This window comes from Phascolarctos cinereus, unplaced genomic scaffold, assembly GCF_003287225.1.
Source record: "Phascolarctos cinereus isolate Bilbo 61053 unplaced genomic scaffold, phaCin_HiC Scaffold_726;HRSCAF=1367, whole genome shotgun sequence".
Classification (NCBI taxonomy): domain Eukaryota; kingdom Metazoa; phylum Chordata; class Mammalia; order Diprotodontia; family Phascolarctidae; genus Phascolarctos; species Phascolarctos cinereus.
Window position 1 is genome coordinate 293,417,741 of NW_027556098.1, and position 15,372 is coordinate 293,433,112.

Below are 15,372 nucleotides of genomic sequence, written 5' to 3' on the forward strand. Positions count from 1 at the left end.
GCACCTGGCACTATGGAAATGGGCCTGGCCTGCTTGGGAAAAGACTGTACACTCTAATTTGAAAGGGCTAGCTTTTCGGCTTATTCTTACTAATAGGCAAAGTACAGATTTTAGAATCCTAGCTCTAGAGCTGGAAGGGACTAAGAGTCCATCTACTATTTTATAAATGAGGAAACCGAGGCCCAAGGACGCTGCCATTTGTCTTCTCTCTTATATTATCTCTAATTTGTCCTACACACACACACACACACACACACACACACACATACACACGTTTGTACATAGTTGTATATATATATATATATATATATATATATATATATATATATATATATATATATATATATATATATATATATATATATTGTCTCCCTAATTAAATTGCAAATTCCTTGAGAGCAGGGACTGTTTTTTATTTTCTTTGTATCTCTACTGCTTAACCCAGTGTCTGGCACCTAGTAGACATTTAATAAATGCTTATTGTTGTTGACTGGAAGTCCTTTCACCTCTGTGTGAAAGAACTCTTGAGCCAGTCTCTCTGGCTTCTTGAAAGGCTCTTCTAGACTTTGGGTCCATATCTTTCTTAGACTTTTGTAGCCCTTTGCACTTTTATTGCCCTGAAGGTGTGCATTGATTTCAGTATTTGTACTAGGGGATCAGAGCTCCTCATGGAAGTGATTCTTTAGATATTCCAAGTACTGAGATGCTGGCAGTATTCCTAAAATGAGAACCCTAAAAGAAGAGAATCAGAAGAAAGAAAGAGAAATAAGGCAGTAGGTGAAAACTAAAAATATCAGAAATGAGTATTTTTCATATTAAGGATTTCCTGATTTAGAGCTTGAGGGGCCTTAGAAATCCTCTAGCTCAACTCTTTCATTTTTCAGATGAGGAAACTGAGGCCAGAGAAATTAATTTGCTTGATCAAAGTCAGACCAGATAAAAGTGGCAGAAATGGTATTTGAACCCAGGTCTTCTGATTTCAAATATAGCACACTTAGACCTATTTTCTATACTGAACTAAGGCTTGCTTCCAGAACTAAGTGAAACTTTGATTAAGAAACATGAAATTACATGCAACTTATTTTGGTTTCGGTTTTCATGCAAAATTTGAGCCAAATGGATTTTACCCCAAATATTTTGGGGATTTTGTGATCAAAATGGGAAGCCTTACATGTGGAATGTAGAGATTGTACATGGAAAGGTAGGAATTCTTAGGTAACTTATTTTATTATCATTTTGCCATTTCTTTGTTTCAGAGGTAACCCTTCAGGAAAGGGCCAGGGTTGCGGTCACCTTGTGACAGTGGATTCCAATGTTTATATTGCAATGTCCTCTCTCCTTTTTATTTTATTTATCTATTTTTTACAAAAAATCATTTTGTGCATTTTATCTAAAGCAATTTAGGCAACTAACTTTCTTAGCTCATATTTTATTCAATTAAATGCTTATTGTTATTCTTATAACATACAAATGAATCTAAAATATACACCAAAAACAGGGGCTTTTAATGCTTTTTGTGTGTTATATACTCCTTTGGAAACCTGATGAAGCTTATAGATCCCTTCTCAGAATAATGTTTTTAAATGCAGAAAATATAAAGAATTACAAAGGAAACCTGTGTTATTCTAGTGTGTATGTTTCCCTGGGGAAGATTTCTACTGCAGGCTGTGTTGAGAACTTCCTTAGGTCTTGGGAACAAAAACCCCAAGGGATTTGAGCAACAATGACTCATCAGGTCAGTGACAACTGCATTCTTGACAATACTTTTTGTGTTCTTCCCTGTTCTTTTAGGAGTGCCAGGGTCATGGGACCATGGTAGTTAGAGGTTGTGGGACCCATAAATGTTGAGCCTGAAGTTACTGGGAGTGGGAGAGGTAGTTGTTGGGCTAGACAAGAATACTATTCCCCCGTCTGGGTCAAACATTTGGCTGGAGGAGGGCACCAGTTTCTAGAGTTGATTGGTGGCCATTTGTACAGAACTTTACACTTACTATAACCCTGTGAGGAAACAGTTGGAGCAAGTGTTATTTCTGTTTTATAAAAGAGGAAAATAAGGCACAGAGAGGTGAATAACTTGCCCATAATTTATGTAAAATTAGCTACAGAACGAAGACTAGGATTGTGGCCTTATGATTCTTGGAGCAGTGCTCTGGCACTCTAGGACGGATCCAGTCCTCTTGAGCCTTGCTGACTTCGGTAGGTATCCAAGGAATCTGTCTCATTTTTGGATCTGATCCAGGGGCCTTTACTTTTGGCATCAGGGCAAAAGCCTTTCACCACTTTCTAAACTTTCACTGATGTGTAAAACACAACTGGAAGCCTAAATCTCTTTTATTCCCTCTTCTTGAGTCTAATCTTCTCCCTACTATTGGAAACCTGTTTTACCCAGTTGCTCATTGTTTTTTCTCTCTCTTCCCATCACTGTGACCACATTTAGATGCTTTATTTTGGGCTATGATGGCATCTTCAATTTTATGCCTTTTCATCCCTGCCACCAGGCACTTTGGACCATAAGAGAATATTTCCTAGAGTTTACATACAAATTTGGTATAGTGATTAGAAGTGTATAGAAAAGAAACCAACTTAGTTTATTTAACAAAGATAGTCTTGGACTATGCTGGCTTATTTTAATTTTTTTTTTGGCTTGCCTCAAGAGAATAAAGAATTCCAGTCCCCAAAAGACTCCCTTTCTAATATAGTATTTGATAACCAGGATACTCTAGATTAAACTCTGTAGGCTATTCTATAATTTGTACCGCATTTTCCTACAATTAGAAAGTCTCCTAATGGAAGGGAAGACAAGTTTGAGAGTCTTCCTCTTATACTCCCACTTAATCATTGACTAATTTTCCCTTTCATTAAAGAAAGCTAAGGAAATAGTTAAAAGGAAATATGTATGTAAGGGTGAGAATTCTAATCTCTGGAATTCCCAAAAGACGATTCCTTTTCCTTGTGATCTGGGGTAAGCAGAGTACTTGTGGCCCATTACTGTAGGCCACAAATGCCTGTTCAGTGCTGAAAGCTTTGAAATAATTCAGTAATCCCATTGTCCCTGTGAAGGCAGCAGGGGGAGGGGATATATCAAGGTGGATTGGCCTTGGAGCCCATACAAGTGGCTCTGGGCTCCTGCAATTCAGAGGCCCTTTCCTGTTCAATCCCATTACATTGAGATGCTGCATGACCTCTTGGAAGGTAGAATTATTTTCTTTAATTCTCTATTATTAATTAGTACCTTTGAGGATATGTGTATGTTTACATACCTTCACATACATACATATATACATACATATCTCCATACACACGTATGTACAAATATATTTTTGCTCCCTTTTCCTCATCTATTAATTGCCTTTTCATTGGATATGCAAGATTCCAAGCAGGTATACTCCATCCCTAACCAGGAATTTGTTGTTTTAAGCTCCTCTTGTATTGTCTTCCATCCTTCTTTTTTGTAATGTTTTGCAAATGAGTTTGTATTATAGATCATTGTTGTTCTTGGCTGTCATGTCTAGGATCTTTTGACTTCTTTAGTATGGCAATTTCAGACATTTTAAAAACTTACCCTGTAACTGGCAAGATTCATAATCAACGTCTTTACTTTTATCCTATTTCCTCCTTTTAAGAATTAACTGCTTGTTTAAATAGTGAGTACTGGACCTGTTTGATTGAATGTAGTATTATCTAAAATGATCTCCTTGCAATAAAAAAAAACCACCTAATTTTCAATAGTCTTCCTTATGGTAAGCAATTATGTTTATTAAGATATGGTTTTAGTCAGTTTTACTTCTTTCTTATCTTTTAATATTTGGGGTTCATCATATCCTTAGCACCTTCCAGCTTTTTAAAAAATGAAATATTCATTATATATAGGTAGGATCCTTCTGAGTATCCTTTGGTTTCTCATTATCTAATCCTGGACCATATTTTCCAACATTTTTCACTATCCTCCATTTATAGGTGGCTTTTTTTAATGGCCAATACCTTCTGTGACTTCTGAAGTCTAAGTGCTACTGATGTATGAATCTAGAAATTCCTCCCTCTAGAAATAAGGCTGATGGCCTAAGCCACCAAGTAGAATTTGGTTTGTTACTTACTGCATATTGAAACCACTAGTGCAATCTCCATTTTGGGATATTCCTATCCTAAGAGGAAACATTGGCGCTAAATGTAGCATATTTTAACTTTGCTATATTTGCTTGTTCCTAGTTAAGATTTTGCTTTGAAATAAGGCAGCTAAGTGGTTTAGTAGTGGATAGAGTGCTTGTCATGTAGTCGTGTTCAAATTCAACTTTCAACACTTAGCTGTGTAAAACTGTAAGCAAGTAAGCAAGTACTTAACCTCTCTTAGACTTAGTTTTCTCATCTCTAAAATGAGGATAATAATAGCACCTACTGCCCAGCGTCATTGTAAGGATAAAATGATATATTTAAAAAATACTTTTGAAGCCTTAAATTGCTATGTAAATACTAGTTATTATTACTATGATTATAATAATAATTATTCTCAGTAGTTTATAACTGCTCATAACCTCTTAGTTCACCTTTCAAAAACGCAAAAGTTGTTTTTTATTTTTTTGGGTTTCTTTTGCTACCACTTCATGATTTTTGAGAAAAGCCCTCCCATTTAAGAACGTAGTAGTTTCTTCCAAAGTCATTTTCAAAATAATGATTAACACTTATACTGGACAGGATTCCCACCCTGAGATAACAGCTACCTCCCATGATTACTGAATTTGTGTCATCCTTAGGATAATCGTGAGAAACTTCTCAACACAGATCTTCCTTTCAGATAAATCACCTGTAGTGGAGGTGACTGAGAGTATTGAATTTGTGCTAATGATGAGATATCCAGAAAGTCTTTATGAGCTCCACCATGTGCACCCTAAAAGAAACAAAGCTTTTTCTCTATATAATTAGGGGGAATTCAGGCTCAAATTACATTCTGCTGAACAGTTACTGGTCTCAAAGATTGCTGAAGAGTGCTCTTTCTGAAAATCCTTTGCTGCCTACCTGACTGCCTTTCTCCACAGACACAAGAGCTGATGAGGGCTTGTTGCAGGGCCAGGATCATTAGAGATTGTCCAATATTTTGGGATCCAAACTGCTTTGTTCTTTCATAAACCTCAATTGGATTTTGTATCAAACTCTGCTTTCACTTTCTAGTGACACTTTGGCAACACATTACATAACCATTTAATTAGAAAGCATTCACTGCTAAATATTGAAGAAAAAGCAGAAGAGATGGATAATCTCTCCATCCTTGGAAATTATGCTCCTATACACAGGACCCTCCCCTTGTAACCACCTCCACATTGAGGTCATATTATTAAGACATATATTGGCTTGAGTTGGAGGAGCTTTTCAAGTTTTTCATAGAATTAGTTATTTCTTTACTCTTTGCAACATATGTTGGTATATGCTGTTATTTTTGTGATAGAGCTTTTATCCTGAACACCTCAAGAAGAGATGATAAAGTATTACATACAATCAAGTTTCTTGTTGCCCTGGAGTATAGGATGAAATCAACTCTGCTGAATCCTTGGCTAATGTCTCTGAGGAAAATGTACAAGCCATCTTCCTATTAGCTTCAGTTTGCGTCTTTTAGTTTCACGTATAGAGGTATGATTCAGTTCCTTTAATAATGCATCAGACAGGTCATTGGTCAAAGATTTCACACTTAAGAATGTCAGCCATTAAATCAATGTCTATAAATGGTACAAAACCTGTGAGACTCCTTGTATCTTTTGTGTCCTTTTTTGCTATTCTTTCATCATCACTGAAAAAGCAGAAGGCAATCATGGAGGACTGAGAGCCATTTTGAGCTTTTAGCCTGTTTCATGGGTTGCTGTGGCCAAAGAATTTATGGTTTAGTTGCCAACTTGCTGGTGATGATATGGTTCACAGGTAGCAAACAAAATCTGCCCCTGTTCATGTAGTTGAAAGCCTTTCAGACTTTGTAGAATTTCCCCCAACTTGTGCTCCATCAGCATAGATTTTGAGAACTCAAGGTAACCTGTGGTCCATCGATGATGTAACCTGGAAGTAAGACTCCTCTGGATGTTTCTCTTACTCTAGCACAGCCTCTCAGAGGGCATGATCACTACTCTTACTAAATCCTTGTTATCTCCACTTCACCAATCAATTCTTCTATTCTGGGCAGAATAGGGTCCAGAATTGCAGTTCCTCTTATTATTTCCTCCATCTTTGGAAAGATGTCATTATCAGCAAGATAAATACACACACATGTCACCAGGGGCTTTCCCAAAATATGTTCTATCCAAAAGAAATCACTTCCTAACATTTAGAGTGTTTTATAAATGTGCTATTTCTTTCTCCGGTGGATTAAGACAAACAGAGGTTAAGTGACTTGCTCAGGGTCATACACCTAGTAAGTATCTAAGGCCATTTTAACTCAAGTCTTCTGGACTCCAGGCCCCAGTGCTCGATCACCTGAGTCACCTAGCTGCCTCCTGTAAAATGATGAACTAATCTCCTTCAAAAGCAGTGCCTGCAGCTGGTCTTAACAGGTATTTGATGGGCTACTAGGACTGCAGACCAGTCCTTACGATTATGATTCCTAGCATGAAGTGTCAACCACGTCACTGAAACACCAAAAACAAAGGCTTCTCTTGGTCCAGCAGCAGTTTGTCTGCAGGGTGCTAAATGGCCTCCTGCTATTAGAGCACCCTGAAAGCTGTGTAATTCAATCATTATTCATTGCATTTGATGGCTTTCTCCTTTTCTTTACAATGGCTTTTTTGTCAACTAAAATGCATTTTGGGGAGTGGATTTTTTTAATAGCTTGTAACATCCCTTGAGATAAATAGGGCTTTCCTCATCCTTTATACAACCAACATTAAAGGTTGGAGTTTTACTTTTCAAAAATTAGCTAGTATTAAGCCTCTAAGCTAAAATGATAACAAAATTATATCCTTTTTTTTTTTGCATCAAACCTGTGACTTCATTGGTATAGGAACTCCCAATGAGGAAATTTCCTCTATCAATGCATACTGGGCCCTAGAGAGTTACCTGGGTCACCGAGAAGTTACTTAAGTGACCTGCCCAGAGTCACGCAATAAATATGCATCAGAAACAGATTCAAAGCCAGGCCTTTTTGATTTCAAGGCTTTTACTCCATATGCTAAAACTGGAGTCCCTGAACTTGTTCTTTTCTTAAATGTTTTGATAACTATATTTCTTTTGGTTTTCTTCGCAATCCAATGTATTTTATTTTAGGCATTTAAAAACATGATTCTGAGAAGGGGTCCTTAGGCTTTATTAGACTGCCAAAGGGAGTCCCTGCACAAAACAGTTTAGGAACCTGTGCACTGCGCCAAGCTATCCCCCAGGTAATTTCTCATCAGAGGTTAAGGGCATGAATATCATTTGGATCATCCTGTCTATGCTGTGACACAGCATTCTCAACCCCTAGATACAAATATTGTATACATTGGAAAGAAACGCCTGGCCTTTTACCAAACAAAAGGAAAGAGAGTAATTGTGGTTGTAGTGTCATTTCTTCATCACGGAACCCAGACACCTTTCTCGCTGAGAAATAGGAACAGAAATAATTCACATACAATGTACACTTGGCTTCAGTATAAATGTAAGTAGAAAATGCTTTGTTAAATAAAGACATTTCAACCAATAGCAGTCAGATCCTCCTGACTTCAGGGTCAGTGCCCCAAGACATCCAAATTTGTGTTTATTCAGTCAAGCACATTCCATTTAGGAGGCTTCAAATAGGCCTAACATCACTTATCTAGTTTTGGCGACAAAATTCAATAAAAAACTTTAAATAGCTATTTTCTCAAGCACTCTCCTCCATTTAAAATAGAAAGTCAAGGTGGTACACTTTGCCTTCAAGGTACCGAGAATACCAGAGGAATTCCTCTATGTATAGGGTTTACCCTCTATGGAAAATTAATGGCAAAATATGGACAAAAGTTACTCAGAATGAGAATATGTGGAGGGTCTGTGAGATGCCTGGATGGATGGAGTATTCACAACTCCAATACTAGATCATGGGTTTTTTTAAGGGTAACTCCATGCATGTTATAGGTAGGAGATTGCTCACCTTAGCAAGAAAATAATTCATTAAAAAAACAGAATCCTGATTTTTTTTAACCTGCACTATATAAGGAAGATAATCAGCTCTGCTTCTCATTACTAAAGACTGAACATTAGGAAAGCACACTTAAATTGCAGCAGAAAAAACTCAAATTAGCAGTTACCATGAAGTATGGTAGAGTTGTTTAACATTGCAGAATGCATTATGAAAACTCAAATGAGTAAACACATGCTTTGCAAATCTTAATGTGCTAAATAAATGCTAGTTATGACTTTCCCAGAGACCATTTGGAGGGAATTAGATATGTCATTTAAAAAAGGTTTCATTTAGTGTAGTCCTTCCTGAAGTCAGAAGATGATTATGAGTCTGGCATACTAGTTCATAGTGCTATTACCTCAGAGATCACCTCATCTAGCCCCCTTTACAGATGAGGAAAGAGAGGCCTGATGAATTTAAATGACTTGCCCAAGATCACATAACTAGTAAGCATCTGAGGCAAGATTTGAACAATGACTTTCTAACTTCAGACCAGATCTCCATTGCCCTGCTTTCTCCTAGAGTCTTTGCCAGGCTTCTATTTCTATGGTTCTATCTATTGTCATCACAGAATTTCAAAGTTGGCCTGGTCTTCATGGGCCATCCAGGACAAACTATTAGAAGAATCTCCTGCCTGACATAACAGAAAGTGTTTAGCGAGCCTTTGTTTGAAGATCTCCATTGATACTTACTCCCTTCTACTCCCATCACCAGATAGCTTATTTCACTTTTGAGCAGTTTTCTTAGGCAGTTGTGTTTGATATCAAGCCTAAATTTCCTCCTTTGCTACTTTTATCCCTGTTACTCCTAGTTCTTTCAGAGTCCAAGCAAAACAAATCCAATGTCTTGCATTTGACAGTCCTTCAAATACTCAAGGTGTCTCCTCTGAGTCATCTGTTCTCTAGTCTAAACATCTCTAGTTCCTTCAACTGATAGTTCACACACTAAAAAAACAGTTTGATAGAAGCCAGTCAATACCAAACAGAAAGGAATCATGAGGAAATGTCCTAATAAAACATTTTCATTGGCTTCAGTTGAAAAGATTTCCGGTTACGAAGTGTCCTTCTTGGTCCGGTATGGGAATTCACAACTTTGCCTGCCCTTATCTATTTCAAAGAGCATTAAGCGCTAAATTGGAAAAGCAAACAAACAAACCAACCACATCAGAGTTTGGTTGTATGGCATTTTTAATAGTAACAGGAAATTTAAAAAACGCACAGCAAATTGCAGCACAGCAAGTGTCGATTGCCTACAAAAATATTGTTGACAATGCATCCAATACTTTTTCTAGTCAACAAAATGTTTGTCATATGTATCAGGATACCTTTAAGAGGCCTTCCTCCTGATAAGAAATAACAAACCAAAAATTCTTACTAAAGCCCAAGGGGAAGGGAAAATTGAGGCATTGAGTTTGGGAGTTCGTTCTGATCATTAAAACAATACGGTAAGTTAACTGAATCTGACATGGATTGAACTTGTTGAATCAGTGACGGTGTTGGAATTGACAATCTCAGTTTTTCTTTTCACTGAATAGTTTCCTGCTACCAGTGTGTAAGTCAGCGGCCTCTAAAAAGTCAGCCCCTCCAGGAAGAATTCTATCCTACATTATGCTTCTATTTTCATGATCCAGTTGTCAGCTCTTTCCAGTGATCTTCATACTTAATGTGTTTTTTTTTAGCAGCCAATCCAGGAACTAGCTTTTGTCACATTAACCACGTCCTCCTTCTCTACATCATATTTATAAGCTTTTGGTCCCGAAAAGAAGTAAATGTAACCTGAAAGAGACAAATTGAAAGTTTGGTAACAACAAAAAAATGGTTTAAGAATATGCAAATAAGAGAATTAGTAATGTTTCTAAAAGTGGTGCTGCTTTATTGGGCAATTGAAAATTTATCAGGGGGCACGCTGAGTAAACTTTTTTGGCTGGCTTTTAATGCTTATCTGGGCTCATCCTTTTACTCTCCCAGGTGACCCTTCTGATGCAGTATGGCTGCTCTATCCAATGTCCCCTTCCCATGCCATAGTAGAAGTAATATTACAGCCTTTATTCACTTCAATTCTATAAGCATTTATTAAATGCCTACTACATACCAGTAGCTAGGTGGCATAGTATAGAGCACTGGGCTTGGAATCAGGAAGAATCATCTTCCTGAGTTCAGATCTGGACTCAGACCCTTACTATCTGTCTGGACAAGTCACTTAACCCTGTTCAGTTGCTCATGTACAAAGTGAGCCGGAAAAGGAAATGGCAAGCCATTCCAATATCTTTGCTAAGAAAACCCCAAATGGGGTCATTTAGAATCAGATACACTGAAAAATGGCTGAATCGAACTACATGCCAGATGTTATGCTGAGTACTGGGGATATAAGTAAAAAAAAAAATCAAACAGTCCTAGAATTACAGAATCATGAAATTTAAGAGTTGGAAAGAATCCAGTGGCCAAAAAACTCCAACCTGTAGATGAAAGGAAGTACTGCTATAAAATGCCTGATGAGTGGTCAACCAGCCTCTGCTTGAAGACCTCTGACTAGGAGAAACCCACTACCTCTCCAGGCAGGTTATTCCATTTTTAGGCAGCATTAATTGTTAGGAAAATTTCCCAACATCAAGCCTCAGTTCACCTCTTTGCAACTTCCATGCAAGAATCTTGATTCAGCCTTCTGGGGCCAAACAGAACAAATTTTTAGACTTGTTAGAACTTTAGAACAAGTCTTTTCCCTTTTGATTGATCCTTTTGATCTAATATATACATGTAGATTTATATATGAAGATAACAAATACATATATATGTGTGTATATGTATGTATGTGTATGTATATATGTATATGTAGATATTATATTATGTATATTATATTATATGATAGCTTATACTGCATTCTACTCTGTGCCTTTGCTCATATGATTGCCCCTGTATATGACTCCAATAAAATCTATTCCACTTATACATTCCCTAATCATATCCTAACTATTCTTCAGGGCCCAGTTCAAATCTTACCCTCTAAATGAAGTCTTCTGCTGTTCCAACATACATTGATTTCTCCAAATGGGAGGTTATTAACCCTGCCATTTGGGAAAGGAAGGAACTGAGGGGAGTGACTTGCCCAGGGAAAGGAAATGACCTGCCTAAAGTGACTTGTATAATAAATAACAAGCCTAGGATTTGAAACCAGGTTTACAGATCCAAATCCAATGGCTCTTTGCTGCTGTACCATATTGGAGTCACAGTTTTTCATCAATGCTTCCTGGCTTCCCAGTCTTCCTTCATGTCTCAGCTGAAGTCTTCCCTTTTCCATCCCCCTTAATATTAGTGCCCTCCCTTTGTTGATTATCCCCTGTTTATTCTGTGTGCATATTCTTTGTATGTAGCTGTTTACATGCTTTCTTGCCCAGTAGACTGTGTGTTCCTCTTTGTATGTAGTTGTTTACATGTTTTCTTCCCTATTAGACTGTGTGTTCTTTGGGAGCAGAGAGTGTCTTTTGCCTTTCTTTATATCCCTAATGCTTAGCACAGTACCTGACACATAGTAGGTGGTTCATAAATGCTAGTTGACTGACTATATGCTGTTTTGTGCTGTATTTTTCTTTAATTGTTACATTTATGCTAGTTTTTTCTCTGATAGGCATTTAATTTAAACATATCTTCATTTTTGAGTAATCTCTCTCCTTCCTACCAAATAAATGATCCTTTATAATAATTTTTTTAAAGAGGGGAAATCAATGCAGTTCTGATGAATATTTCTAATTAAGGATAGGGCCTGTGAAAAATAATAATAACTCGAATTTATATAATGGGAGGTTTGTAGAGCAGTTTTCTGAAAATGACTCCTTGAGGTAAGTAGTTCAAGTAATATTATGTTAATGTTACATATGAGGAAACTGAGACTTGGAGAAATTAAGTAAATTAGTCAGGGACACATAGCTATTTAAAGTCTGAGGCAGGGTTCAAATGCAAGGCTCCTGATTCCCTACGTCCATTACTCAGCTGTCAACTCTGCCATATTTTCTTATACTTTGGTACTATTGTTCCCATCAAATTAAATATTGGTTGACTTATTGAATGAATATGGCCTTCTTGAGGTTTTCCAGAAGTAAAGACAGAGCAGGAGTGCCAAACGATCCCCTGATTCAGTGTTGAAGAGTCTAGCAACCTAGGGGTCTGGCCAGCTGTCTAAGAACCAGTCTTGTATTGTGCTAAGCAGAGCCTAGAGCCTTAACCTTTTTTGTTATTAACTATTTTGGCAGTCTGGTGAAACCTATGGACTCTTTTTCCAAGTAGTGTTTTTAAATGTGTAAAATAAAATACATATGATTGCAAAGGAACCCAATTACGTTGAAATACATATGTAATTTTTCAATCCATTTTCATTGAATGAATGTCTGAAATTCTACTCTAAAAATATCTTTTTCTGAAATGGTATCTAGCTCAGGTTTGATAAGGTACTCACCATTCACTTCAACAGCAGCATCTATTTTGCCAATTATTCCTGGAAATTCTTCTTCAATGTTCTTTGGGTAATCTTTTTCCATTTTCCTTTTTACTTCATCATAGCTAGAAGAATGAAATATTTCACAAATAAAACATATTTATGGAGCCAATAAAATCAATCCCAAAGCAAGACCACTTTGGTCATTTATAAATAGCTCCTGATACAAGACTTCTATGTATTTAATTAAAGACATCCCTTGTTTTCACATCTGTCATTTAAATATAAGGCTAAAATTTGCAAAGGTCTTTGAAACAATACTTCCTTTGATTCCCACAATGCACTGAGAATGAATAGAGTGTACATTACTTTACTTATTTTACAAATAATAAAACTCAAATTCCTAGAGGTTAAATAATCTTTCCAAAGCCATCAGTGAAGAATTAACCACAGGTATTCTCATTCCAAATTCATTATCTTTTTTTTTTAAATACCATTGTTTCCTGCAAGTCTTGTAACAGTAACAAAGAATGGGAGATGAAGATAATCCACCAGGGCTTATTCTTAATGAACTCATGATAGATAGTTTGTGGTAATCAATTTCTTTTCCAAATGCTTACCAACTACGTCCTTAATAATGTGTTGTAGAATTTTGCTGGGAATCTTCAAGAGGCTAGCAGGCTTTTATAGTTTGTGGTATTACTTGGATTGGACAACAGGACACGAAGATTCTTATGATACTCCGTGTAATTTTCATTACTTTGTTAAGGATTTAATTAATTAATTTTTATCTTTATATCATAGTTCCCAGTTCAGACTGAACTCTCCCTTGTGACAAAGAAAACCAACTAAGCAAAATCATCTGACTGTATCTGTGATCATATCTGACAATATATATACCATATTCTATACTTTTTTTAAAGACAGAATAAATCTATTTTATTATCCATTCCTTGGGATCTCATTGGCTTTTCAGTTATTCAGAGTTCAGCTTTCTTTTAGTGGTCTTTTCTTTTGCTTTGTTGTAGTCATTGTTCACATTGTTCCTACGGTATTGCTTATTTTGCTCTATATTAGTTCTGATAAATCTTCCTATATTTCTCTAAATTCTTCATATCCGCAACTTTAACTGCACAATAATATTTTATAGCATTCATCTATTCTAGGTTTTTAAGCCATTCCCTAATTAACAGGCAACTACTTTGTTTCTAGTTCTTTACTAATACAAAAAATGTTGCTATGAATATTTTTGGCATCTATTAGATTTTGTTTTTATTTTTTACTTTTTTGAGAGCATTTGCCCAGGAATAGAATCATTGGGTGGAAGAATATGGACTGCTCATAGTTTTCTAGCTATAAGCTGGCCATTGTAGTTCTAATAACCTTGATTTATTTTTCTTTTCTTTTTAACCATGGTTTTCTGATTACCCTAAAAACCACTGGGCAGGAACTTAGCTAACTTTAGAAATAGGCAAGTTCTGTGCATTTTCATGGCAGAAATGGGAGACATGTTAGCAAACATTGCCCCTATTATTCATCTATCCCCAAAGGGTTGCTTTCCTTGCTACTGCCTGAAGCTATTACATTACTTCATTGGACTGAAGTTCATGAAAATCTCCCCCAGAATATCCAGGGTTTTCATGATGGGTTGGGTTTTGTGATAAGATGTATGGGGGAGAGGTATATTTGAAACTACATGAGGAAATTAATTTCCAACAACTTGATGTTCTGAGAAAAAATGAGCTAAATAGTGAAAAGCATAAATGAAAAAATATATATCTTCACCAAATTCAGTGTAGGGAGACAGTGAGGTTTTTTCATTGGCTAAAATATAACACCAAAGCAATGAAGCTTCGTTGCTGACAGATAAGATTGGTGGAGGTAGGATTAGGGGATTAGGTGACCAGAGAAAAATGACTTTGCCTCTTGAGTTTAACTTTTGTTGAAAATTTACTTTCATCCTAATCCAGAAGAGATTTTGGGATTATCTAAACTTGTCAGATAGCTATCTGTGACAGAAGGCTGCCAATACCTAGACATAGGGGTCCAAAAGAAAACACAATCTTATCCTGGGGGCATTCTACATTTTGTTAGCTTGGTGTGGTGGATACGATTGAAGAACTGTCAGTCTGTCCTTAGGGGAAGAGGATCATCTCTTTGGAGTCACTAAATGCTAGTGGGTGGCCCCAAAGAGATGAACCCAGAAACTGGTAGTAGTGAGTCATGACCAACAGGGACTAGGTACTCAGTAACGAACAGCAACTAAGGGACCATCTGAAACCAAGAGAGCAGCTCTCCCATTAGCTAATCTGAGGTCAGGGCAGCAACACCCAATAGAGACAAAATGCCTAGTAGTTACCAGTAGACAATTTGAGACTCTTAGGGACGAGTAGAGTAACTCACCCAGCATAGATATCACACCCAACAGGGAGGGGTCCCAGTGAGAGAAGCTTGATGACACAGCCAGTACACATCAGTAGTCTGGTAGCACTGGAGACCTGACTTGCATGATCCCTTTGTGTAACCTAAGCCCATTGTTGATGAAGAAGTTTATATTTTGTGGTATAATGTGGCCCAGGATCATGGAGAGAATGTTTTGTTTCTTCTTGCTATGTTATTTCATCAAGTACCTTTGTTTTGTATTGACTATGAGGAGTAACAGAGATAGCGAGTTGATCCATAGGGGTATCAATTGGGATGCCTTTTTGAGAAACAATAGTAATATGGTACTATTGATTTGATTGCAGAGCCCACAGAAAAGTAGAAAGGTGTGTGTGTGGGGGTAGCTTTTGTTGTTGTTGTTTGCCCTTTCTCCAAGAGGACCATGACTTCGGGAAGAT

The 15,372-nt window shown here is 36.9% G+C and overlaps 1 protein-coding gene across 1 annotated transcript in view; it reads right to left on the reverse strand.

Moving 5' to 3' along the window:
- Positions 1-9,295: 9,295 nt before the first annotated feature.
- Positions 9,296-15,372, reverse strand: part of MMP20 (matrix metallopeptidase 20) — a 56,729-nt gene continuing 50,652 nt past the window's right edge. Inside the window, exons 9-10 of the mRNA XM_020996074.2 lie at positions 12,554-12,657; positions 9,296-9,882 (exon numbers count right to left, since the gene is read on the reverse strand). Coding sequence (XP_020851733.1) covers positions 9,782-9,882; positions 12,554-12,657 — 205 coding nt within the window. The 3' untranslated portion in view covers positions 9,296-9,781. The remainder of the gene's footprint in view (positions 9,883-12,553; positions 12,658-15,372) is intronic.